General features: G+C 32.2%; 7 protein-coding genes across 13 annotated transcripts in view; 1 reads left to right on the forward strand and 6 right to left on the reverse strand.

Moving 5' to 3' along the window:
* The window catches only part of p130CAS (Serine_rich_CAS and FAT-like_CAS_C domain-containing protein p130CAS), a 191,693-nt gene extending 187,709 nt beyond the window's left edge, over positions 1–3,984 (forward strand). Inside the window, exon 9 of the mRNA XM_031970481.2 lies at positions 795–3,984. Coding sequence (XP_031826341.1) covers positions 795–1,082 — 288 coding nt within the window. The 3' untranslated portion in view covers positions 1,083–3,984. The remainder of the gene's footprint in view (positions 1–794) is intronic.
* Positions 3,985–4,203: 219 nt separating this feature from the next.
* Positions 4,204–5,143, reverse strand: vnc (GNAT family N-acetyltransferase vnc). The gene has a single exon (XM_031970493.2). The coding sequence runs from the start codon at positions 5,141–5,143 to the stop codon at positions 4,592–4,594; it is 552 nt and encodes a 183-aa protein (XP_031826353.1). The 3' UTR covers positions 4,204–4,591.
* Positions 5,144–6,655: 1,512 nt separating this feature from the next.
* On the reverse strand, positions 6,656–8,221 carry LOC116424287 (uncharacterized). Its single transcript, XM_031970490.2, has 2 exons — positions 7,723–8,221; positions 6,656–7,651 (listed from the first exon to the last, which is right to left on the reverse strand). Exon 2 carries the CDS (start codon positions 7,529–7,531, stop codon positions 6,791–6,793), a length of 741 nt encoding a protein of 246 aa, XP_031826350.1. The 5' UTR covers positions 7,532–7,651; positions 7,723–8,221; the 3' UTR covers positions 6,656–6,790.
* Positions 8,222–9,136: 915 nt separating this feature from the next.
* LOC116424286 (uncharacterized) lies at positions 9,137–11,272 on the reverse strand. 2 transcript variants are annotated; one of them, XM_031970486.2, is made up of 2 exons: positions 10,936–11,272; positions 9,137–10,792 (listed from the first exon to the last, which is right to left on the reverse strand). In XM_031970486.2, exons 1-2 carry the CDS (start codon positions 10,949–10,951, stop codon positions 9,309–9,311), a joined length of 1,500 nt encoding a protein of 499 aa, XP_031826346.1. In that variant the 5' UTR covers positions 10,952–11,272; the 3' UTR covers positions 9,137–9,308. The 2 variants fall into 2 exon arrangements, with proteins under 2 accessions (XP_031826346.1, XP_031826349.1); XM_031970489.2 differs by having other exon boundaries at positions 10,873–11,272.
* A 2,876-nt stretch (positions 11,273–14,148) lies between these two features.
* Positions 14,149–27,341, reverse strand: part of nuf (rab11 family-interacting protein nuf) — a 43,111-nt gene continuing 29,918 nt past the window's right edge. For all 4 annotated transcript variants that reach the window (XM_031970485.2, XM_031970483.2, XM_031970484.2 and 1 more), the window contains 4 exons: positions 15,782–15,946; positions 15,251–15,620; positions 15,020–15,171; positions 14,149–14,503 (listed from right to left, as the gene is read on the reverse strand). In XM_031970485.2, coding sequence (XP_031826345.1) covers positions 14,381–14,503; positions 15,020–15,171; positions 15,251–15,620; positions 15,782–15,946 — 810 coding nt within the window. In that variant the 3' untranslated portion in view covers positions 14,149–14,380. The remainder of the gene's footprint in view (positions 14,504–15,019; positions 15,172–15,250; positions 15,621–15,781; positions 15,947–27,341) is intronic.
* LOC143174680 (uncharacterized) lies at positions 17,242–20,161 on the reverse strand. Its single transcript, XM_076368915.1, has 4 exons — positions 19,890–20,161; positions 19,631–19,820; positions 19,135–19,172; positions 17,242–17,849 (listed from the first exon to the last, which is right to left on the reverse strand). Exons 2-4 carry the CDS (start codon positions 19,691–19,693, stop codon positions 17,507–17,509), a joined length of 444 nt encoding a protein of 147 aa, XP_076225030.1. The 5' UTR covers positions 19,694–19,820; positions 19,890–20,161; the 3' UTR covers positions 17,242–17,506.
* LOC143174681 (uncharacterized) lies at positions 24,032–27,044 on the reverse strand. 3 transcript variants are annotated; one of them, XR_012998893.1, is made up of 2 exons: positions 25,520–25,697; positions 24,032–24,139 (listed from the first exon to the last, which is right to left on the reverse strand). XR_012998893.1 is itself a non-coding variant. In XM_076368916.1 (2 exons), exons 1-2 carry the CDS (start codon positions 26,085–26,087, stop codon positions 24,222–24,224), a joined length of 384 nt encoding a protein of 127 aa, XP_076225031.1. In that variant the 5' UTR covers positions 26,088–27,044; the 3' UTR covers positions 24,098–24,221. The 3 variants fall into 3 exon arrangements, 1 of the variants encoding a protein (XP_076225031.1); XM_076368916.1 differs by lacking the exon at positions 25,520–25,697 and adding an exon at positions 25,713–27,044 and having other exon boundaries at positions 24,098–24,230; XR_012998892.1 differs by having other exon boundaries at positions 24,115–24,230.

The raw sequence follows: 27,341 nt of genomic DNA on the forward strand, positions 1-27,341 counted from the left end.
TTAGACAATAATTTTTATCAGTATTTTGTATATTCGTTGCGCTTTTTAATTAACATATAATCAATTTTGGCATTCACATTATTAGATTTTGATCGCATTTTGTGTACTACTCAGTTTCATACATATTATAAGTAGGTAGATGGTTCCATACATTTTTTTAGGATAATGAGTAAATTTCTTACATTTTCTGATCTAATTCTGCACAGATTTTTTTCATCGGATTAAAATCAGAATTACAAAATTTTGCTAAAAAATTCTGTTGGATGAATCGCTTTCTAAGAGCAGCATAGTTATTTAAAATGGTTAAGCACGATTCCTTTTTCAAAATTCCATTTATTTTTATTAAACTTTTATTTCTATTTACTCTAAAACAACTCCATACCATTAATAACCGTTTTCATGTTTAACTGTTGTTACAATGGACTTACAAATCCTCTTTTTTCGCACTCTTCTGCGTATACACATTCGCCGCATGCAATTAAATACTTCCAATTTAGAGTCATCTGTTTGTAATTTCTATATTAGTTACAATAATAATTTAAAACTGATATTAAGCGATGAATTCAATATTACAAAGCATTTAATTACTTTCAAGTCTGTTTTTTGAGGGAAAGACCCTAGAAAGCTCTTAAGCTGCCAGTTCGACACCCCTAGGTCTAAAGATAAAGAGATTGATCATTCAAATACAAATATTTTGGATATGTATATGAACAAAAATATTATTTTATGTACTGTTTTACAAATGTTGTACAAAGCATCGAAATAATAGAAAACATTTTCATTTGTTTTAACAGGTATTCTTGGCACATGGGAAATTTGTGGTTTTAAGCGCTCATAGATTGGTACACATCGGTGATACGGTCCATAGAAATGTAACCAGGAATGACGTACGAACACGTGTGTTACAATGCGCAAATGCACTGAACGAAGCACTTGCGCAGACTGTTTCAAAGACGAAGCAGGCGGCACAGTTCTTCCCCAGCGTATCTGCAGTTCAAGAAATGGTTGACAGTGTCGTAGATGTTTCCCATTTGGCCAAGGACCTAAAGATCGCGATGATTCAGGCCGCCCAACAGCCTTGAGCATCCAAAGATCAGAAATTCTTATGTTCAATACAGAAGAAGCCGGCGACACGCAAAGTTAGCGAGCTTCGTCATTTTCATCCTACAAAGACTTCTTTTTGCGTGCAAGTTCCTTAGATCGGCTTGATGGTTAAACCGTTTCCATCTGTCAAGAAACTTTAATCACTGTAAGAAGAGCAATGCTGAAAACGTCGGCAGCTGTTGTTGTTATCATTGACCATCAAACTTAAGTCGAGACTTCGATGATAGATAGAGGATGGAAGACAAAATAGGTGAAAAGAGAGAATCATAATCTGCAGAGTAAAGTCTCTATAAGAACTTATATGTAGAGGAGTGATATGTTTTTTCACTCCTATAGTAGTGGAACTTACATATAAATATTTGAGTCAGATATAGTTTAGGACAAGCATGTGTAAGTTGGGCCTTCACGAGCAATGGATGGTTTTTAATCTCACAAGTCAGAAGAAAAACAGAAGATTAGGAACAGTGGCATTAAATAAAATTTATCATTCAGAAATTATTGCATCATAAGACTCTGCTTCTTAAAAAATTATATGATTTAATAATACCTTGCTCTTGGCTTTTTACTCATTGAAATTAACTCGTCGAATGCTGGCTTGGACATGCATGACTTAGAATATCAGTGGAAAAATAAATTTGGACCAGATATGGAAAAATTGTATTGACTGAAACATTTTGATCAACTAAGCTCCTTCTATTGCAATAAATAGTTCTTGAGGCCTATTGATACTTAGAACTACGCAACTGCCAAAGCACAGGAACCTAGAATGTAAGGAAACCTCTTTCAAGGCAAGCATTTTTATAATGTACACACTACTTCAATGTTTTATACCACTTTTGATTGATCACTATATGGTTCAAGTGGTAAGAATCATTAAAGCATTGTATACTTGAGAATATAGACATTGTATCCTTTTATAGGAAATACATGTAACCGTGTCGTTTGTTAGCTAACGGTGTGGAGTAAATTAACAACATAAGAGACATTATAGCAAGTGTAGAACATACATATTTGAAATGATTCTTAAATTATTGAGATTCATTTCAAATGTAATGTGCTGTTATCATTATCAGCATGTTCATTATTATCATAGCTGTATATTGCATTGATGACACTCACTCAACACAAACAGCTCTGTATTTGTGCCTCTTTCATTTGGTAATCATTTCATTTGGAAGCATACACAAATGTTCAAAAACTCATGGAAAATCATTTTCTATGGAGTTAATAGTCCAAAAGTCACCAAGATGTTGCCATGCGACCTTTAAATGTTCATATTTACAAATAAACTTAACAATGTACATAGTGTTCAAATGATTCTTGCTAATGACTTCACAAGTCATCTAAAAACAAGAATGTATTGGAGCACCATGTAGAACATAAATGTGTCTTTTTAGAGGCCGATTTTAAACAAATTTTTATACCATTTTATTACCGAAACACGACTTTTTCGTGTCGGTCCTTTTTATGGCTCTTCCAAAACATTCAATCAATTACAAATCCACATCGGAGACTGAAAAAAAACGAACATTAAATTTGTAGACTGTTTACAATCATTCCAATGTTGATTCAACTGGGCTCTCCTTACAAGGGCAATGAAAACAATAATTTAATACGAATAAGATTTTTTATCGGCCACAATAACTGCTGATTGTAAAAGTTCCATAATAATTGAGTCGCCATTTTTAGAGGTTAGTTACGAATAAACTTGTAACTTTTATCATTGGCGGATCTTGAATTTTTTGTTAATCCACAAAAATCACATTTTACACAGATACAATGAAATTGTTTTTATTTCAATGTGTTTCTTAGGTTATATAGATAAGGAGTTATTTTCTTAATATGCTGGCTTTAGAAAGATGATTGACAACCGTAAATTTGTAAGGCAGCCTTTTGTCTCCCTTTTTTCACGGAGAAATACTAGAGATCGCTGAAAATACCCAAAATACCGTGAATATGTACTTTCAAACGATTATCCGTATTTAGAATATTTACCACGATAGCTTGTATGTAGTTTATTTTTTAGAAAGTATATTAATCGAGCATATCGCGTGAACACAAACTTCGTTTACAAAACTTGTATTATAATTTATTGGCGAAGTGTTTTTGTAAGATAAGAGGCATGAAAGGCAGTTAGAATTACTGTATATGTATTTAGAATTTATACATAGTCGATACTAAATAGGTGCTTATCATTCTTGTTAAATCGTATCCGATAATCGTGACGTAATATTAAGCGGACAATTTACCTTTGATATCGAAACATATGTAACAGAAATATGCATTATCGATCGAACGGGTAAAGAACATTATCGTTTTGTAACGTTTTTTTTCTATTCAATCTTTGTACATTGTACCTGTAATTCTTTCGTGCTAAAATATTTTGCAATTAATGTTCTTATAATCGTGAAAGAATTTTACTGTCAGTGCTTGTAATTATCGAGTACTGCTGATTGGATAGAACTTCAATTAATTTTTCGAATATTGCTACTGCAATGAAATTATACAATAATTATCGTTTAGGAATTTATTGGAGCATATTAATGAGCAAATTTGAAAATTAATCAAAATTTCATTTTGGATTAATGTATCCTTTGAACTGAATCAATTATGTCACTTTAAGGGCGTTTAATATGTACATAAGTATATTACAATATAATGTATTATACAATTATTCCTATACAATGTAGACATAAATACAATAATATATCGACGCAGCAGGTAAAGAAAGCATTTGAAAAATCGTGCAATATCAAATCTTAACTTCTAAGCATTGAATTATACTCAAGGAAGTGCGAAAAGTATTTACAAATAGTGCAAACGAATCAGATTTGTTTTACATAACGTGGACGCAAATTTTCGGGTATAAAATTTTTTTCTGTTGAAAAGTTGGTATCATCTTGCACTTGATTTGCTTGGTGACATCTGGGTGATAATTTTGTATACTGGTGCGTTATTTGTATATTATAGTTTCAATGGTTCAATAAAGATTAATTAAATATACAGATGAAAACTATATAAATTATACCTTTTTCTCTGTTTAGCATTACAATTTTATTAAGATTTGAGGGTTCTAAATAACATGGTATATCAATTAACTACACGCAATGATACATTTATTAGAAACATTTAACTTAATTTGCATGAAAGTACATACAATAGTTTAGATGTCTCTCATCTAATCCCTGTGTAAGTATCAACAAGTACACCCCTTCTTAGTGGCATATAGAATATTTCATATGTCTCAGGTAAGGCTTGAATAGATACAAATACTCTATCCAGTATTTGTAAAGTTCTTGTGATAATGTACAGGTCAAACATTCAAGCCATTATGCTTGACTTTTAGTATTTTTCACATATTTTCCATGCATAGTTACTTATAAAAAATATGCATAAATGACACAAATTTAGATCCAAATAGTACGGAACTAATAATGCAAAAAATAATTTCAAGTCTAATTATTGTATGAATATCTAAAACCAACTATTAACGATCGCAGCACCTGCCAGTATGAGTGTGCGTATTACCATCCTTATTCATTTTTTCTTTTGCAGCATTCTTTTCAATATGAAAACTACTGAGATCTCGTTTCATGGCATAAGCATCTTCTCCATCTGCATAATATTTGGGTTCCACTTCTGATACCTCAAACTGCAAACTGCTTGTATATAAATTTAAAGCTGCTCGATTACTTCTACGTACATGTAACGACACATATTTTGCTCCAAAACATTCTACCATTGCCCTGGAGGCTTGGTTCATTAATTTCTGTGCAATGCCAAGTCTTCTGTGAGATCGTTTCACTGCCAAACTGGTAATGTGACCATGAGGGTTGTCTTCACAGTCCTCTTCCATTTTGGCAAGGACATAACCCACTATTCTGCCTTTTTCATCTTCTGCCACGTAGCTCAATTGTGGCCAAGAAAGAGCATGGTACAAATAATACTTCATCTGATAATTTTCCGGCAAACATTGCAAATTACAATGCTGTATGTTTAACAAGTCATCCGTTGTTGCACAGCGTATATTTATAGACATCTTTGTAAATTAGAATGTTACAGACACACAAACAACACACTCCTCTAATTAAATGTTCTCTTATAGGTACCCTAATTTTTTCTTCTTAAATGTTTAAGTAAAGCTTCAATCTCTGCGAATTTTCTTTATACGTGATCTACCATTCTTTAAATCATTGACGGATGAAGATTCGCTCATTCCACCCAATAATTCTCGGACAAAGCGGAATCGTGAAAGGAAAAACTTCCAAACTAAATACCAACCTGTGGAAAAATATATAAATACATCTTGTAAATTATATTTCAGAATATTCCGAACATATAAATAAAGAAAAAATGTATGTTAATAAATTTGTTGCAGTTATCCATAACACTAAATCAAAGTAAACTGGATAATATAATAAAGACTAACATAATGTAATTAAAAGAAGTTTCTCAATGGCAATTCAATTGAGTATTATGTAAGAGAAACAAAAATTTCAATTTTTCAACTACGAATAGTTACCGGGACTAAGTATACACGTGACGATAGAGGTTAAGTATGTGTTCAAAAGTTTTTAACTATACCTTAAACATCGAAACTATATGACTACTCGACAGCTCGGGTAACAACGTTTCGGAACACTCCGCGTACCGCGCAGCAATAATGGAACGTTACTATCTGTCGTTCTTACCTAGCAGCACCAGGCCAAATACTATGAGGAGACTCGATATCACGGAGAAGGCTGCTAGGACGATTTCCTGCATTATTAAATCCGTACCTCGACTACGAATATACTACCGAACTTCCTAGAGCGACGCACACGAAGACAGTTTCATAACCTTTTTCAGTTTCTTGCTTTCCTGGCAAGAGAAATAAATTCACCAAATATAAGTACTTACACTAACGACGAACTTAGCACAATGTTAAAATCGCGAACTTGTCTACGTTTTTCGTTCGTCGATGACACGCCATTTTGAATCGTGACGAAGTTAGTGTATGGACAGGTTATGAATTTTTCCCCTCCCAATCAAACAAGCCAGTTTTTTCACTGTGATTTAGCGAAATGTATAATCTCCCACAATTGCATTATGTGACTTACCGAAGATGAATAATTTATGTTTCATTCATTGACCGCCATTGCTTACATGAAAACTTGAAAATAGTCAAAGTAGACTAAGCACTTTTGAATAGTAGTGACTAAAGCCGACAGGAAGTAGTCACTTCTGATGCGCGCAATCGCACCTTTCCGGAAGAGATATTATAGAGCGGCTTTATTCAAATTTTTCAGGTTTAACTCGCTCTAAAGTTCTTGTGTTCTTGATTATTGATCTTTAATGTACAAATAAATATATTCATTATATTATTTTTGAATGATAAAACACAAATGTGGGATATGAGCAGCGAAACCATTCTGTATGTTTGCTTATAATTATATCTGTCTCATTTCATCCAAGGCAAACATTTTCAGTCGCAATCGTGCCGGATTAAAAAAAAACACGTAATTATTTCAAGAGATTAAAATGGACAAAAATTGTATAGAACATATAACAGTTTCTACTTAAAACGATAGATAGTATTTTATTATTGTTACATTCAGGATACATTAATTGAGGAAAGAAAGTAACTAATGTACATATGTATTTTATTAAAAATGTTATATGTATATTAAAACAATATTAAATAAGTTTAATCTTGCTCTTCATCCAATTCTTCTAAGTGATCCAATTTAAGTTGTTTCAAACAATCTACTTTCTGTACTGGTTTGTCTTTCTTAATTTTTTTCTTATGTTTTTGTCCAATAACATATTCTGGCATAATAATTTTACTACTTCTGAATACTGGCTTGTCATCATGATCAACAATTATTGGTTCATTTAACGTTTTTCCAACATTATTTCCTGGTTTTTTGAACTTAATTTCCAAAGTTGGTTTTATTTTCTTGGGTTTAAATATTATCTCAGTTTGTTCCTTTTCAGTTACATCCATTTTCTCTGCATCTTTCCTTTGTTCAGTTAATCTTCTTGCTCTCAATTCTTTTAAAAATGATAATGCAGCTCTTGTATTACTTTGGTCAGTCATGTCATCATTAGATACATCATCTAAACTATATTTCTTCCATTTATGAGGATTCCTGTGGTAATCTGGTATACTTCTATTAGCTGCCCTTGGTGCAGGACCTTCAGGTCGTTTAAAAATACTTTCTTTGCCACGAAATCGCCTTGTTTCATAATGCTGTTTTATTCCATATCTTATAATTTGAGAATCACTTATTTCATCAATAACCATATTTTCATCTGTGAGTTCAGAGGCAATTTTATTTTTATGACATTTCTGTTCTGCATCTGACAACTTATCAAATAGAAGTTTCTGTCTGTTTGCAAATGCTCTATCACCTCCATGTACAATAAAATCTCCTGGAGTATGCATATTTATAAATGAAATTTTTATAAACCTCCTTAACTTCAATATATATTTAACACGTCTTTATATAATAGAAATGTTGAAGCACAAGTAACATTGTTTACATTAGCACTATATACAAGTACACTGAAACATAATAGGTTAAAATCCAAAATTCATAAACAATCTACAGAAATGCTGATTTTAAAATTACTTACTATCATTACACAAATTTTCAATCTTTAAAATTTCAAGAAACATAACAATTTCATTAATGTTAATATTCCATACTCTATGTTTTATATCAAACGCAGTTATCGAAATTGTGTATGAGACTGTTTATACTACGATACACATACGTGAGCAAAACAATTGATCATCCTGCCTAGGTTACTCAAGAATTATCAGCAGAAATGATAATCCTTTCTTATATTCTAATTTATGGGTACGGTCCAGTATTTACGTTGCACATAAGAGTTTCTGGATGGCACAAGGCCAAAAAGATTTTCTCGGTTTTGTTTTGTTTATAGTTTTGATTGGTACATGAAACCGTATTAGCGAATAGCAAATTAGTATCCAAAATGAGATGAGAAAAGATGAAAACTGACCAATTACATCCACATTTCTTCCAGAGCTTTTTTCGTGTGTACATCGGACATTCCGCACGTCAGAAGTGTCAAACTGTCGCCCCTCGAGCTAGTGACTCCGACCAGTGGTTCCCCCTACTACAGAGGTGTTTAACTAACTCCCCTCATACTAGTAACTCACAAACAGCATCCCCCCCCCCTAATCATTACTTTAGCGGCTGTCCTAGACTGAAGTATAGGTAAGTAGTTCGATGTACCTAGTGTACAATACAACAAGTAAATGTAGATATGGAGAGGGTTATTCTTCATGAGGGGAAAGACCCTAGAGGGATTGTGAGCTCCCAATATGCCTCCAGTGTGGCGCAGTCATAGCTTGGTTAGAATCCCTCAAATCTTTAATACGTTCGTGATCAGACTTAGAAAAAGTTGTTTTTCCACTCCACCGTACCCCTTCCACTACCCAATTACCCCATGGTGAGTATACTCCAATATCAAACTAAACCGTAGCTGGTCACGTGACGTGCCGCGTGTAATAAGGCGACGCTTGGCGGTAACGGTGGCGTAATGAATCATATTATTTGAATCATATTGCATTTGGCAATCGTACTTTAAGAATGAAAATGCAGTGTGGCCAGATTGGGGAAATTGAGGGGTACACAGTTACCCTCTCCTTGGCATTACCGCCCGGTTCTGTGGGGATTATTGGGGAATGCCCGCTGATGAGGAATGGGGTACTGGAAAGGATAAGGTAGAGTGGAAGAAAAGATTTTTTTTTTTATTTCATTGTCGTGTGCGACGACGGACACAACACGAGTAGAGTGAAGCGGATAAGATGACATTATCGCAAGTTTTAGGTTATTGTTATTTTAGGTTATTATTAGGTTATTGTAGCGTATAAAATGAATTGTAACATGTGGGAGTTACAATTGTGAAGCGTAGTATGAATGTTTACTGTGTACATTGTAAAAAATTTTGAAATCTGTAGTATGGAATTTCATTCCAGTAAAATCATAAATGTCATAAAAATAAATTGTAATATATTTTAACATTTTTAAAGAATGGACATAACAGTTTTGAGACTATCTTTTTCAATACATATATTAAAAAATTTGGTATTGGGAAGATGAAACAAATTGTAAAACTGAATACTAAATACAAGAACAAATATAATAAACAATTATATATAATGCAATAAAATACAATCAACAAACAAATACTCATAATGCATCACTGTCACAGTCGTTTTCATCAGTTTCATCAGGGAGCAAGATTCCCTTTAATTCTGACGGGATTTCTTCTTTGTGATACATTTCATAACTAAAAGAATCTAATAATTGGTTTGATATTTTAAAACTGCACGCATCAACGTGCTTTGATTGTAAGTATAATTTAATTCGTGTCATAGCACAAATCATCTGTGTATCCAATCTATTTCTTTTTTTATTTTTTATATCTGTAATCATGGAAAAAAATCTTTCCACATCTGCATTTGATTGTGGTAGTGAAAGACATAGAAATGCAAGTTTTCCAATTTCATCATATAACAAGTTGCCTAAATCATCTTTCAAATTGCTTACACTAAACCAAAATTCAATTACTCCTAATGTTCGTAAATTTTTTTGTTCATTTTCGGTAGGTTTCTTGGACAATAAAAACCATTGATTGATCATTTTTTCAGTATTAAATTTTGAAGGATATTTTCTTAAGAGAATTTCTATTTGGTCTGTATGTTTTGCATTATCAAGTGCTACTTCTGGATTTAAGAAATTCAAAGCAGCTAAAAATTTATCATTATGATTAATTTGATAAAATTTTTGAACATTTCTATAAAATTCTATGATTTGTGTACATGATTCTGGTTTATCTTCTCTTAAACTATCTATTGATGTGACTGCTATAATTTCATCATTACTGTCGATAAACCGTGACATTAAAATATTCTTGGCCTCTACCATAATGTTGGCATTGTCCACACCTACCCCAACTATGTTACTAACGGATAAATTAAACTTATTCAAACTATTTATTATACATTTGTACATGTTTTCGGTAGTAGGCTTTTTTACTCTAATTAAATCTAACAAATGTGTTTCTATACTACGATTCTGTATAAATCTAACTAAAATACTTAAATTTTTAATATTTGTATTATCAGTACTTTCATCAATTATAAGAGAAAAATATTTTTCTTTCAACATTTCCTTCATATCTAAAATTAAAGATTTATTAATTACATTCTTAATGATAGCTCTTATTTTAGTTCTTCCTAATTTAATAGATTGCATTAATGGTAGTTTCGAAGCTATAATTTTATTTAATTTACTTAATGCTTGAAACATCTGAAAGCTAATGTTGTGTTCAACTGCGAATAAGCAGTATCTAATTTCTGCTTCCTTAATTTCATTTTTGGAAACTTGTGAAGTTGAACTTGTATCTGCTCCTTTCACTTGCATCTTTCTACGCACATTATTCTTGTGATGCAGACTATTTGCATGTCTTTTTAAGTCATGCTTTCCAGCACTAGTTTTTAAATGTGTCTCACATATGGTACACCATGCACGTATATCATCTTGCTTTCTCAACCACATCGACATTTCCGGATCTTGTAGCCACTTTTCCAGAAAACGTGGTTTTTTAAAAGATGGAAAATCGCTGCTGCTACTGCTACTGTTATCGTCACTGACGATATCTTGATCAGTATCTATGTATATAAAATATTCATTACTGTTATATATCCTGAGTAACTATTCTTTTAGTTATTATTATTATTTATTTATTTACCCGCTATCCATAGGTTTCAGGGAGTATTTTTTTAGTTATATGAATATTAAATATTTGACTTACTTAATTTCTCACACATTGTTGAAGATAAATAAATTTTTCTTTCACTTTTGGATCAGTTCGTTTTTAAGGTACCATTGTTAAATGCAATATGATTCAAATAACATGACTAGTGAAGCCAGAAAAAGTCTTTTCTCCCACTCTTTCCTACCCCTTCTACGACACTATTCCTCATCAGCAGATATCCCCCAACAATCCCCACAACACCGCAGAATCCCGCGGAATGTCAAAGAGGAAGTAACTGTATTCCCCTCAATTTCCCCGATCTGGCGGTACTGCATATGTGTAACGCTGTTAATTATCGTTGCTATGATTATATTAACATATATATGGCGTATATACCCTATTGTCATTTTGGCTATATCAAAATATCACATATACATGGCATTTATGTAAAATAGTTTATTTACTACGTTTTAAATGTGTAAGAATTATATAATTAAAGGCTTAGTACCACAGTGAGGATATTTCAAATTCGACCGTGGTCGCGAATGTGTTAAACGTGTTAATCTTAAAATTACATTTTTCAAATTGATTGCCATGAATACATCAGAAATTATCATATTGATCGAGCTTAAATTTTGCGTGCGTCATCAGCACATGCATTACTATTGTCGCTACCTCAATTGTGCCAAAATATACCTTTTTCTGATTTTTACGCTTTACAAAAGCGTAAAAAAATACCCACCCCACTAGAATAACCTTAGGCTAGTTGATTAGGTTTACAATAGTTGAAATGACTTTGAACAGTTTAAATTTCTTACGTTTATTTACTTATTTATTTATTATGTTTATTAAAGTAAAAAGATTTCTTTATTATTAAGAGTCATAATCTAGATAAAATTATTACACTTGACCATTATTTATATATAGTATAGTTGTTTCACGTAAAAACTCCATTCAAATAGTAATTATGAATAATTTAGGCATAAAGTATAAGATAGACCTAACATCCTATGTTATTATGTTATTATGTTATTATAATCTATTATTACTATATAAGCTTACTTTGAATGATAAAATAACATCACTTTATTCATACATCATGTGATACAAAAATACATTGGATGTTAGGTATATATCATACCTATAGATGCTTTTCCTTTGACCACATTGAATATTTTATTTTTTTTTCTTTAGAAAGATATAAAAGAAAATCGGTTTTATTTTGTGATATAATTTTTAAATCTACACAATGTTTTAACTAGTAATTTCTTTTATTTTGGACGATATTGCAAATCGTGGTTACCTAATTGAATATTTAAATTACATAAACAATTATTAAAATCATGATTTTATATAAAATTCACTGTAAGATTTACTACAGACAGTAAATTCAGGTAAGACTCACTATAGATAGTAATATATAATTACTATTTACATTTCTTACACTGTAACGTCCTAACATCAGCGCAGAGGTTGACACAACGCGCGCCAAATATCGTATTTACTACATTACTCAAACAGTTAACATTTTAACAGTTAATAATATTATATTAAGAAAATATTACTATAACATTTTATAATTTGTAAATTATCTAATATTTCCTAATATTTTGGTATTTAGTGCCTATTATTGGTCGCTGCATCACAATTGCATTGCTACATTACTTTAGTTGAATTTACATTTAAGTGCAAACAACAGATAATTTGATCAATGAATCTCAAAAGAGAAAATAAAGACAAGTAATGAATCGTTGTTTTACCAAAATAAATATTATTGTCGTGTTGGTTACTGAAAGTCTTGATAATAAACGCGTATATCAAAGGTGATATTTGGACCAAAGTTAGCAAAAAAATATAAATGGATGAAAATTAAAATAAAATTAATTCCATTAATAATGGATAACATAGAGATAATGAATATCTCTTTCCTTTGCCATTATATTGTGTCTCTAACAAACATCTCTTTAAGATAATTTTGCATAAAGGTGCATAATTGTAAGTAAAGACACATCACACATCACAAATCATCCATAATCCCATTAATTCAATTACTTTCTTTCAGTAACCTAATATTAATTTCCCATCTTATTTCTGTTAATAATGTATAGATCTGCATCAAAACTAAAATAAGTTGAGTACCAATAACTTCACAATATAATCGTGCAAGTATTAATATTATAGGCAGTAGATTTAGGGGTAATTTAATAACATTGTCAATAGTGCAGATCTTAGCGCTGTGAGTGTAGGACGTAACAATATTATTCAGTATGTATTTTTAGAATAAATTGTGAACTATCGATGCAAATATTCACTCGCCTACTGCCTCTGTATAAAAGATGTATATAGTTACAGTAAAAGAATGGCAGTGAAAACATGAAATTAAACGACTGCAATTATGTTACTAAAATTTTAAATTCGCATGGACGGAAATTGCTTTCCCATATAGTATCTGTATAGGCGCTATACGATAAAATTGCTCGTATAAATCTTTGAATAAATGTTTTAACAAAGAAGTATAATGTACAATTGCCTTGAACAAATAACACTTTGCGGCCCTGTAGTGATCTTCGACCGTACTTATATGCGGTCCACGGATGACATACCTGTTGTAATTATACTTCCAATGTCGGTGGAATAAACGTAGTGACTTTATTGAAATTCTTTCAATTGATTTTGAAAGCGATATTTTTTACTGTAGTAGAAAAATAATCTATAACTTGCGTAGCCATATGTAGTAAACCTGCGAATTTTATTATCTGTATTTCAATTAGGCCTTCTAGTAATATTACTTGCCTTTCTGTGATTCAAAAGAGATCACCTTTCATATGCTCTTTCTGTACCTTCAATGGCTAGAAGCGTTCCTGTTCGATATCCTGCGGTATTCTCAAATGTCACTATATTTGTTCCACTAACAGTACACTGTATTAATTTAATATAATGTTAAATAGGATGTATTTACTATTATTAAGAATATTTTCACTTGTTAAAAGTACTATTTAAAGTACCTTAAAAATATTATAAACATGATTAAGTAGCCTGACATGGATTTAGAAATGCATTGAAAAAAGGAACATGCTATTATTGTTTTCAGTGTAACATTACACAGAGTTACACATAAGAAACACATTTAAATAAATACTACTTAAAATTCATAACCTATTCTATCGTATGAAATTTCAAGGAATTAATCATGTCCATTTGATTTTTCTCAATTAGAAACAAGAGTGTTATTATCGAACATTTATGAAGTAAAAGAAGCAAATGCGAAAATTAAAATTTATCATTTTTATTGAAAAAACTGTAAATTTCACGATAAAATGAATTCAAGTACTTTGATTTAAACAGTTGTTTTCACGTAGGCATTTCTATTCAACGAAAAAATATGGCTAAGTACGTAATACAGTTTCTATTCGATTGAACCAGTGAGCGCTACAGTTTAATGTGGACCGTCGACCGCAATGTGTTCACATTAAATATAATCACTGATTATTTTTGGAGTAGTTCAGTGAGTTTGTTTCACTTCCAACAATTGAGGATAATTTTCTACTATGTTCAACAAAATTCCATCAATGTATGCCCTTAATTGCGTATTGACCTCTTGCTGCTCCTTTAAAGCTTGTCTCATCTGTAATAAACGAATTTTAAGAAACAATTTAATTTTAGCACATTTAATTTTCAATTATAATAAAATTCAAATAATGAATGGGAGATATTAACTAATATTTAAAGGTGCAAAATTATAACTAAAAGTACAGGTGAATTATGTAAGAAATTTCAAAAACACAATAGAAAATTTAGGTTGTATAGTTTAAAGACTCATCAAACCTTTTATTGTGTCTGTTTCCTTGAATTCAAATGTATATAGCAAATATTTTAAGAAGCGATTCTACAAAATACGGAATCGGTAAAATCTAAAACGACAATAAAAAATAACGAAATTCCAAATAGACATCTACGTATACTGTATATTATTTTTATCAAATTTAATAATTAAATGAATGGTAACTTCAGTGTATAAAACAATTGTTGTTAAGTGTAAATTATAGCATGAGAGTTAAAAGCTTCCCTTTGTATAATACTAGCATAAAGCATTACATCTATTTTATACTCCATCTGATATGAAAATATAAATGTAAAATACCTGATCTTGATTGATGCCGGCTAATAATTCTACAGCGAGACTAGGTCCTTTTTCAGCATTACAGTTACTGTTGCAGGGATTTAACATTAGAAGTTCACGGCCTGCCTGCAGAGCCGCTGCAGCTTGCAATTCATCCCTCGATTCTTCTAGACCTAAGAAAACGTTTAACACATTTTAAACACCTGAGTATGAATCATTTAGCTGAGTACATTGATAGAAAACTATTGTTACTTTTATTATGTGCCCGAAGTTGTGCCACCTGTTGCAGTAATTCATCTATTCTTTGCTGGTCCTCCACTCTTATCGAAAGTTCTTCTCTAGCAGCTTCTAACTGATAATGAGCTTCATTAGCCCGATTTATGGCTTGGCGTTCACTTTCACGTGCAACCTCTGTTTCTCTTCTGGATTCTTCAAGGTCATCCTCCAGCCGATTTTTTTCCGCCTTAACTTTTTCTAATTGTTCGCGTAACCTTCCTATTTCATCCCTTAAACTAGTTCCTTCTAATTCTATCGCTTGCAGTTTTATGGCATAATTTTCTAATTGTAACTGTCGTTCGCGTTCCAAACGATTCGCCCATTCTCTATGCTTCCGTTGCTCCGCCTAAAAAAATATTGTTCACGAAGTCAGTTATCAAAGAACAACAAAGCATTTTTCAAATTTATATGATAATATAAATATTTATAAATAAACGTTGATTTTCATTTCATCGAAAATTCGTAAATAAAATTTTCAAAATATATAAAAATTGTAGTTGAACGTACTTGCAGCCTTTCTTCGGCTCTAGTTTCGGCATCCTTAGCTGCTTCTTCAAGCATTAATATTCTCGCCTGCAACATAGCATTTTCCTGTTTCGCTCTCACGTAACGTTCCTCCCCGACCGATTGAGTATCCACTAAAGCATGCATTTGCTCCTGGATCATTTGAACCTAAAAAGAAAACGGCTACGTTTTATTTTTGCCACAGTGATAGATCTTGCACGATATGTTCATGAACTTAAAATATAAAAACACGAAGGAAGAGTGTCATTGAATGTGTCAACGGACTCTTTCCGCTCAGAAACCTGCGCACATGTTTATATATTCCCGAAGTTTTGCCGCCAGTGACTCTCAATCACGAAATCAAACATCAACATTGTATTTGTATACTACACGTATATTTATGAATAAATATTTCGTTACAATCCAAGTTATTTGTAATTTATGTAATATTTATAAAATGTAACAGCAAACAATTTCATTTTGCGTCCAATACACTTCCTGGCAATCTATAATTAGCTCGTATCATGTACTCGATGAGCATCACTGTTCTCAACGGTGGAATACTAAACATAAATACGCACGTAGCATGTCATTATTCCACGGTAAACTTGAAATGTTTTACGTTACATTTCAAACGTCGTTACTTAATATTATTTAAAATTTCTCCATGCTCGTATACAATTTCACAGTTCACTGCACATTTGTGCATTGTTTACACACAATCGGTGAAACATTATTCAAATTTGTAATTATTTCAAATGTAAATCAATCGCACTTCTATTTCACTAATTTCACGCTTGCAAAAATGTCACCAGTCCTAGTTATCGATATTGCTTCAATTTTTTGAAAACAAGAAAACGTACGTAGTAAATGGTATTCGACGGTTACGTTGCGACTATTTTAACAACACTCCGGTTATCTACGTTTCTGTTATCAAATAAGACAAGGTATTAGTTCTTCGGTATTCGACTGCAATAACGAATATATTCGAAAAGAATGTTATTTTCTACAATACACTAAAGCAAAAGAACAAAAGAAAAGTAAAGAAAATCATTAAAAAAAAAAAGCAGTTAAATAAAACAAAAATTTCAAAATGATCTCGTTTTAGTAAACATACATTCGTCCTCACTCGTTCCTCTTACGTTTGCATGACACTCGCGACCGAGCCAATTTAAAATCGTGACGTTCTTATTAAAAATAAATGGTCATCGTTTCTAGATAGAGATTCGACCAATCTTGGCTTACTTGCTCGGTAAGTCGAGGACCTCGTCGGCGAGGTAGTCGACTAACGCGAGAAGACGGCGTCTGTCCAACAAATTGAAATTGTCCTTCCCATAAGTCATACTCGAGGCCGGCTCCGGGTCCAGGAGACGGCCCCTCCCCGGATATTATTCGATTATCGTGATCGGAGGAACGTCCGACCGGGCTCGTGTCCGTTTGTTCATCGTAAACGTTTGAATCCATTCTAGCTCGTGATCTGTCACGTCACGCCTGTGGCAGGTAGAACCGTCATCCTCTTCGACTAATCCAATACCGGGGATTATTCCGTTAGAACGACGTGCAGGCACGCCGGTTGTGTCGCTTATCCATCCTCGTGTGCACGCACAACACTGTTGCTAACCTAACCTCTAAAATTCGTGCGTCCCCTGGTGCAACCGTGATGTTAGGACGTAGAAACGTACAGATAAATCTAACGTGTACAGTCGAGAGGGAGAGAGAGCCACAACACTACGTGCACTTCCGTTTCTTCGGGCGTACTTCGAACATAATCGTTCGTCTCAATCGCCCACTGTAAACTGGGAGTAGCCGCGAGGCTATTTGTGCACTCCATACTGCGTATTGACTAACTCCGGCGAATTCACATATATCGCGGCGCATGTTATATTGAACAAAGTCTGTCTCGGCCACCCCTACGCGTGCTTTACAAATCCAGTTAAACAGCACGAAAACCTTTCTGTTCTTTGTTTCCTGGCTATAGCCAATTAACGAATTACGCTTCCATACACCTTTTTCATCGATTTCTTTTTTATGTAGCCCTAGCTGTAGCCTCCTAGATCGCGTAACCAGTCCTCTACGTGATTCGTATTTACGTTCAAGTACGAAAGTCATTCAAATTGGAAGCGCCGTACGAAGCAAAAAGATTCATTGTTAAAATATTTTAGTTTTAAAATATTTTTTATATATATATTTATGTGGTTTAAGCTTAGATAGACCGACGTAATTTTATATTCATTTTGAGTTTGAGTCAGTGACGGTAAAAAACGAACCGTGCTATTACTAAATAGGTACCTAGAGATAAATTCATTAAAAGGAGTTTGTACATGGATAGTTTAGATCACGTCCAATTACCGTGATGTAATAATGTTCATGATGCTACTTTGAAACGATGTAATTTATACCGCTGCACACTGAATTTAAATTGTATAACGGTAATAAAGTAATGGCTTTCTTTTAATCAGTCATTACGCAACACGATAATTTCTATAGATAACAGACGTTAAAATACGCCCCCAATATCAACTTGCAATACTCGCATGGTATAAGGTTAATATACAAAATATTCGATTTAAGATATATCGTGTAATTAAATTTACACGTTGAATATATAGCACACGTTGTATTTTGTTTGTTTGTATCATTAAAGGTAAAGAGCAAACGATAGTTTTACTATTTAACAGAGAATATTGAACATTATATTTCTTATTTTAAGACATTTTGATAGTTTCCATCAAATTTTGTTATAGCAGTTATAAATAAGAAAATTATATGAATGTATAAATAAAATTCTAAATGCGAATTTAACATATCAAAGTAGCGTACGTAATCATGAGTATGATTATTTTTTAACCTTTTTCCCCAAGTTGCGAAGTTCGTATACATTAATATTTAACCTTGACTTATAGTGTTAAAAATGGATCTTTTATGTATTAATTAATAATAAAGGAAAAAAGAAAAACGATGACTCTCTTACGTTTAAGATAAAAAGTATATTAATAAATATAGAATATTTCAATTAACTTAATATATATGAATTTTGTAAATAAATAAATAAAATATAAAATATAATAAATTTACAAATTAATATTATAAAAGAAAATTGTACGTAACAGAATGTTTAATAAAATGTAATCCAAATAAATACCGTGTAAAATGGAAGTGTTTTACAATTATTCTTGTTTAATATTTATTCTCCGCCACCTCCAGGAAGCCATTTCTTGTATAAATTGAATCCGAGATAAGCAAGCACACCAAGAATAATCAAAAAACTTAGGAAAGGCCAACCGCTCCAACCAAGAAAACCTCCGGATACTATTTTAGCACGGCTCATGTTTTATCTCAATTTTTCGAACACATACCGCACAAATTTAAAGACGAATTTTTTCAAAACAAGTTCCTTAACATTTTTAACACCACTTATTAATTTATGTTAACTTTCTATTCGATTGCATTTTCCATCATATGGGCTTTCATTTGTTTCTTTGATAAAGAAATATACTATGTGAACCATTTTTTCAGCGTTATTATATTTTACGGTGTCTACAATTAACGTCAAATCATACAAAAATTTAACTTATTACTTATTTGTATGAGTTACTTTTTATCTATTTCGTTTTGAAATAAGTTTTGTACTTCATGTATATTTATGTTTTTTTAATTGATGAATTAATATAATTTCACATGATTTCCAGTAAAGCTTAAATGTTACCTTATGTGTACATTAGTAATTTAGCACGTCAAAATGCAATGGAAACATTACAAAATATCATGTTTTATTGAAACAATAGAAAGTTACTACGAAAAGATTATACAAAAAGGAAAAATTTGTGTTTTAAAATAACAGTTCATAATTACTTGCAAAGAGCACAGTTCTTTTTCATTGAATAAGAAATAACGAGTTCGTAATAACTTCTTCATATTTAAATGAAAAAGTGACAAATTGTGAAAAGTTACGTTGAGGTTAATAATTTGTAAACAATGGTTTACAGAAAATATTCGTGAACGCTTGATATTTTTTTTTGTCACCAGAATATTGAGATTATAGCTACACAAAGAAGTGATGTTACTTAAATAATAAAGAAAAGAGTTAGAAATTAATATTTCTAACACTAACCGTACCAGCACTTTTCCTATGACAAACAAGTTAGACGATACATTTTTTTAAATGCAAACTGGAACAAAATGAAAGACAAAAATTGAAAAACTGATTAATCGGATAATATTGGAATTGATATAAAGTTGAGTGAAACAAAACGCAGAGTTTTAAATTCAGTCATTTGACCGGTTAGTGTTAACCCTTTGTAGATGGGAATTTTTAAAATTTATAAAGACTTCTTCCACAAAAAAGCTGAGTTATGCATCTAAGTCTTAAGTATTATAAAAAAAGAAGACCGCAAACAGTTAGTGAATCCTTGACGACCAGTCCGTGGATACTAGCAAATTTGTTTTCACGTACTCACACGCAAAACCTGTTGTGCGTATGAAATGCTATTTTCGAATCTGAGGAATTTTCGCGATAAATACAGGTAATACGGCGACACACCGCCAAGTTTGAAATGTTTATAACGTTCCGTGAATACGTTTCGTAATTTCCTTGTACTTTATCGCCAAAGATGTATCAATCGTTTAAAAATGTAATGTACTTATGTACATACATAAATCCGAATATTATTTCAGGTTCAAAATCAATATACACTGAGTGCACAAAGTGTTGGCACAACTATTAACTTCAACAAAGTTGTACGATTCAATTTTCTTTTTAATTTGTTATCACTTGTCTTTAGATTTTGTTTTATTTCGTGACGTATCAATCGGCTACTATATTTACTTACCTTTTGTGGCCGTTCACTTCTTGGATTATTTTTTACTGTTTTTCTGTCACGTTGACTCGTAGATTTTAGTCTATTCAGAATTTCAGAAATGTTACGTAACGTTTTACACATATTATGTAACTTTACTGTAATTGTTCTTTTTTCTTCTTCAGTCGTTTCTTGACGTTTTAGATAGTATTATGTTTAATAATTGTATTCCAATTTAAACACTACCTGTGTGAATGAAGTCTCCAAACGTACTACTGTGTTGACATACTATTTGCCTTGATGTTTCATACATGTGTTCATACAGCTACGATTACGCTGGATGCGTATTCGGACGAGTTGGCGTACCGACGAAGAAATATTTGAAGATCGCTGTGTACACACCCTCAGAAATTCATATACATATTCAATTGCTTGAACATGTGTATTGAGTTTGTCAGAGTGCCAATTCGACCGAATATACATTCAGTGTAAACGTAGCCTTATGTATTGTTTAAATTGCATACAATTTTGTGAGACAGAAACTGTATGCTTACTTAACACATTCGCGACCGGAAAATTTTTCGCCTTTCTAATACTCATTGCAGGTGGAAATGAATAAAACCTGAAGCTAATTGACGCAAAGTCTCCAAAGTTAAAACAAGGACAAAAGTTAGAAAATTTATTTTGAAATATTAGTCTTGTAACGATCCGTTGTTTGAAATGAAAAACTTTCTATTAAAAAAATCGCAAATAGAAAAGAGCAGAAGAATCAAATATTTTGAAAGTTATTATATTTGAGAAGATGTGAATTAACATCAGCGACAATCAACAATGGAATTTGTAACGACGTGAATTTACATCAGCGGTCAGAAATGTGTTAATATACTTAATAATAATAGTGCATTTCTATTAAGTTCTGCAATTTTATTAGTATGTTTACGAAAAATGTAAATATTTTAATATTATTTATCTTTCTATTCTATTTATCTTAGTTTCAAAATTAAATTTTTTTTTAATGTAACTTAAAATTTTCTTGCAAGCACAAGTGAGATAATTATTGTTTTGTGACTGTAATGCGTTAAATTAGAGCACAATAAAAACTGAAATCATGAAAATTTATACTGCACTCATTTAAACACATAATAATGTAATTTATTACGTTATAAAAGTTCGTACGCTAGATGATCATCAAAATGGAAATTACGATTTGTAAAAGTTTCTATTCGCATTATGAATGAAACATTAGCAGAAAGATATTTATTTACTTATTAGTAAATATACGCTTTGATCTTAAAAATTTGAATATTTATATTTGTATTTTCAAGTACGATATGTCTGACCCCTTCAAGTTCATTATTGCTATCTGCAATAAACACTTCCTTCAATGAAAAACCAACCCAATATGAAATGTACAGAATGTTCTATAAACTCAATATTGATTATTATTAAAATTAATATTAATTATTATAATATAATATCAAATGAATATTTCTACTTAAAAAGTATATACATAGGTGCAGAATAGAGATTCCTATTTCACGTGTTCACGTCTAGTAGATGAATCCGGACCTCAATCCGTTAAATGTTTAATTCACTGGTACTCAATGTGATTCTGTTACAAGTGTTCATACATGTTTTTAAATATTTAAAAATTAAGTGAATGATTAATTATTTGTTATGTAATTATTGATTATTTGTTAATTATTTGTTATTTATTTATTAATTATTTGTTAATTATCTATTAATATTTATTAATTAATGAAATGATTAAAAACGTATACACATATACTTAGGTACTGAACAGTTGAAGGTAAAGTTTCAATCGTTACTTGAGAAAGATAAAAACTGAGTGTCATGTAAGCAGGGGGTAATATTTGACCTTGATAAAAACGTTATTTTTTGAAAAGTGGTAGTTGCTCAAGATCAGATCTTCCGTTTTACTAAAAACAATTTCATACTTATTGTTAATTTAAAAAAATATATACTATTACCTTGTTTGTGGGTCAAACGATAAAAGAAATCCTTCTTAACAAACATTTCTAATTTCAAATCGATAAGTCCAATGCTTTTGTTGTAATCATTTGATTTATTTTGATCTATACATTGTGGAAACTGTATTTCGTAATAAATCTAACGAAAAAAATTCATGTAACCTAATAGAAGTATAATAAAAACGTATGCAGAGTTTCAACTAAAAGACGTCTATATTCTTTTCTACGGAAAATGCTAAAGAATCCATATTTTTCATTGAAAGAAATAAGAATCCTCTCTCAATTTCTATGCACTTCTTAACTTTTCGTTTGAAAAATTATTCATACTTTCAAATAACTGAAATCTATCTGAAATCAAATTTAATGAGCAGATAAGATGAAATACAACTCAATATTGTACGCAGTTCTCGTCATTTTTGCACAGTTATTTGCACAAAACGAGGTTCAGCATCGTAAAATACGGTCTCACGCTTAAAGTTTATTAAGCGTAACTAATACAAAAGATATGCGTTACGCGATTCATGTGGAGTGTAGTCTACATATCAAAAACTGGAGAAACTTAAAAGACGTACAACGTGTATAAATTAACTTGATTATCCTATAATCATTGGCTTCGATAACAAAATTAGTACTGAAGCAAAGATAAATGTACACGTTAAACTCACTCTTACACCTGAATTTTATGAAACATCCTGTACGCAGTTTCCGTTAAACAGTTTATTTGGTTATTTTTCTGTATTCTGATCAGCTAGTAGTAATTACATGGTTTCATTCGTGAGCTACAGTAATTAGCGCTCCCTTTCACTTTCACGTTGTAAATTTACAATATTTGCGGATCCAGAAACGCGGGTCATATCAGGAGCTATGTAGGTTGCTGCAAAAGTTTCGGGAACGCGCCATTTCCAGCGTTGCCATACGGTTATTTGTTATCTTCGTAAAGCTTCACATTTTTAAGCTTAGAAAGTGTTGACACAATCACAATGGAAAATATATTAATACCAGATTTAAGGAACGAGTCAATTTGACTCATATTGAATTTCATAAGCATTATTTGGTAAGTGTTTGGGTTCATTTTGATTGAAGCAGTTACGCAAATATGTATACTAATTCTTCACTTATAAACCTCTAATTTCCAAGATCTAAATGAACGAATATCAATTTTTCTAAGAACGGTACAGAATATTTTGAGAACAAATAAAATCATTAGTTCAAACTTATTCGTAATTTATCTCATACTTTCCCGAAAGTTTTGCAGCAATCCACGTAACTGTGATATCGGCTATTCCTCGACTCGTAATTGTTCAAAGATTCAATTAGGTGGTGACTGAACGCGTGACTTCTAAATCTATCACATCGGTACCAACGTTAACTCTTTCCCTCGTCGAGAACTCTATGATACCTTTCTTCTGACTCTCATCATGTTCCTGAGTTTCATGATCGAATATCGAGTCGGAATGAACATCTTCGCATCCCTCGCACAAAACGTATTCTCCGTCGTGCATGGCATTCGCATTCGAAAATACGAGAAATTCGGCTGGATAATTCTGTTTCGCGTCCCTTTTGATCTTCCTCGTCTACAGGTTCAAAAAGACGACCTTGTTTTAGGAGATGGCCATGCAGGACATCGTTACGGTTTATAGAACTCTGTTCCCGCGACTATCGCCCCTAAATGTGAAAAACGTTCGTGCACTTTATTTGCCGTTGTTGCTCACCGTGTGAGTTTTGAAACGAACGTGACGCGATTAGACGCGTAATAGTTGTTCGCGAGTTTTAGAATTCTAGGAATTGTAGTCTACATTTTCAAATAGATAAACAGTGATTTGTTCTATAATTTCTTTTGTTGAACTAGAAAAATATTAACGAAAATATTGCATGAGTGTGTATGATGACACGCAATCAGTTCAAAGTATCCGAACAATTGTTTGCTTTTCACAAAACGTGAGTTTCTAAAAACAATATGTATTTAAAGCACTTTCCCTCTTTCCTGAATCCTACATAATATCTAAGACTTTAAAAATCATACAGTTAAGTGGCGTAAGATAAAATGCAATAAAATTGTACTATTTTTTAGTCCTAATTTTATTATTAACCCTCCGCCGGCAATATGGTTCGTCTTCAACATGGTCGGTAATATGGACCATTAAAGGGACAGAGATTATTTTATCCTCTTAAAATTTGGAATTGAACGGGGAGTGGTATTTGGGGAGCCTAACTTCTATGGGTATAAGGAGGCAGTTCATCCTCTTCACTTTGGAAGAATTAAAAAACGAAATTTTCGACCGGACCTTTTATGGTTCACATTGCCGGCGGAGGGTTATATAACTTCAAAAAATAATTATGTGTAACCGTTTGGGCCTCAGAGTTTTTGACAAAAGTTTTATCGAAAAGACCCAAGCGCTGGGATAGCGCTTGGCTTAGCTCAAGTAGATAAATGTTGACAATGAATAGCGCGATAACGCTTTTTTTATTCAATCAAAATTATCGAAAGTAATGCAAACCAGAAACAAAATATTATTAATTAATATTTTAATCATTAAAAATTATTAACGATTTGGAACCACAACACTCATATTACGCTATTATCTAGCTACTTATATTACCAGATATTTTCATTTGACATAAATTTTCTTATCGTAGTTGTTCTCGAGTTTGGAAGCTCGTCGGTGACCACCGTGGCAGACAACCTTGCCGTATAATAACAAGTAAAATTCATGCTGGAGATTTTTAATTTGGTTCAATTATAATCAATGTTATTCATCGTATATAAGTCGAAGTTAGAGACTATTTTCCTATTATCAATGTTTTACCTTCAAAGTAAGTGTGCACTTACAATAAATAGGAGATTTCTTCGCGCCCTCTTAAATGATTAATAATAAAATAAATTCAACAAGCGAAGTCGTAAAGGAAACGAACGTTAGTTAAATTTGGTTAAAGTCACGAACTTAGTTGCTAACCTAATACTACCGAAACAAGCAGCGGTAGGTAACATCAAGCGTTATTTTCGTCACATTCACAAGTCAGTTGCCGCGTCCCGTGAACAATCGCAACGAACGACGAAGACTATCACTGTTATCTCTCATCCGCGTGCAGAAACAACGTTGAATAATGAACGACAATTGCATAACGGTCGAGAGTCAGGGGATTTACCTGGGTCGGTTGCGTCAGGATGGGCAGCCTAGCGTTCAACCTTCTCCGAGATTCGCGGGATAAGGACCGATAGCAAATGATTCCGGCCACGCAGAGTATCAGAAAGACCATGAAGATAATCCCGATCCAGGATGAACCTTTTGGTTCTTGCACCGCGTCGTTGCAATAAGCAGACGAATAAAATGCTCCCGAATGATAGGGCCCGTAAGGACCGTAAGGGTTCAGTGGCGGATAAGGTGGTGGCGGTGGATAATATATGTACGGAGGATGATACGGAGGATGCTGTTGATGGAACCTAGCGTTGTCACCGTGGTGGTCTTCAGTAGAGGATCCTGTGCGAGGCGGAGATCGACAAGGCGAATTCGCGGCGCACATCTACGGCGCTGACGATTCAAATATCGTTTTCCTTTTACCGGACATTGGGGTGAAAGTCAGTTGACAATGACAGTTACACTTCTTCGTATCAATGGAACCATAATTTCAATGTATAACTGTTTTGGACAGTAGGTTAGGTGTCCTGATCAACAGGCAAATTTTGACTCGGATAATGTTCAGGGAGCTGTTTTGGAATTGCCGTTTGTGTTATACAGGGTGTGGATGTTGTAAAGAGTTATCGAAGTGTTTTTTTCAGGTGTGCAGGTGTAAGAAATGTTGTCATATGTCATGTTGTAGAAACGAGTCTTGATCCTCGGACCTTGAAAACTGTAGCTACGAATTAACGCTTAACCTTTTGCCTAGCTCTTTCGTAAATATTAGAATTATTCTGGCTTTAATAATTTATTAGACACAAAGAAGAATTTTATGTTCATCTATGTCTATGTTAATTTTGAAATATGATAATTGATAACAAAATCATTATGTTTCGTTCGAAGTCAAGATAGTTAATGAGTGAAATATTAAAAATATAATAAAACGGCTCCAGTCATCAACTGATTCGTGTATGTAACCACTGCTCTGTATTCTTTAAACGTGTTCTGACCTTGTTAATTTCACATGATTTGCTGATTGAGTTTCTTCATTACAGTTTGTTCTCCTGCTAGAAACACTAAATAGTATTCTATTGGCTTTACGAATCAGAAGTATTTGACAATTAAATAAACGAGATGTATTTGCTTGAAGAAACGGCGAGCATGCACTTAATGTATGGTCTTGCTGAATATAATTTAGCTGAAGCAAGACGAGAATTCTACGATGTAGATTATCATTTTTATAATATGAAATCTGCGGTTGTTATTAAAGTCAATCAACGAGAAAAGACACACACTTATTTGATAGTTAAAATAGTTAATAAACGTAACTAAATGAAGTTAATAAATTTGTTAACATTCTATGTAGAAAAGTCATTATTGAAACACAAAAATGACTATAGATTTCAAACAAAATCAAATAGAATAGATGTTCTATGAATTATTATAATAATGTTCATATAAATTCTTTTCATTACTTTTGTATCCACTCTAAAAATGAGTCCCACATCTTATAGTACACCCTGTATATCGAAACTACTGATTGAAATGCAACTGTTGATTCGATTGTAAATTACTTCCTGTAATTCACTGTAATCTCAATTGCAAATTAGTGGCAATTAACGATTATAAAAAGTACTTTGCAATTGAATTAACTATTACA

This window comes from Nomia melanderi, chromosome 7 (assembly GCF_051020985.1).
Source record: "Nomia melanderi isolate GNS246 chromosome 7, iyNomMela1, whole genome shotgun sequence".
Classification (NCBI taxonomy): Eukaryota; Metazoa; Arthropoda; class Insecta; order Hymenoptera; family Halictidae; genus Nomia; species Nomia melanderi.

Bases quoted from the DNA above. Each gene is read 5' to 3' on its own strand.
- vnc (XM_031970493.2), bottom strand. From the start codon at position 5,143: ATGTCTATAAATATACGCTGTGCAACAACGGATGACTTGTTAAACATA.
- LOC116424287 (XM_031970490.2), bottom strand. From the start codon at position 7,531: ATGCATACTCCAGGAGATTTTATTGTACATGGAGGTGATAGAGCATTT.
- LOC143174680 (XM_076368915.1), bottom strand. From the start codon at position 19,693: ATGAAGAAGTTATTACGAACTCGTTATTTCTTATTCAATGAAAAAGAA. The intron at 19,173-19,630 runs GTAATTATGAAC...AAAAATGTTAAG, and splicing joins AAGAACTGTGCTCTTTGCAA to GAACTTGTTTTGAAAAAATT. The intron at 17,850-19,134 runs GTATGTGTTCGA...CGAATCACGTAG, and splicing joins TTCGTCTTTAAATTTGTGCG to AGGACTGGTTACGCGATCTA.
- LOC143174681 (XM_076368916.1), bottom strand. From the start codon at position 26,087: ATGTGCGCCGCGAATTCGCCTTGTCGATCTCCGCCTCGCACAGGATCC.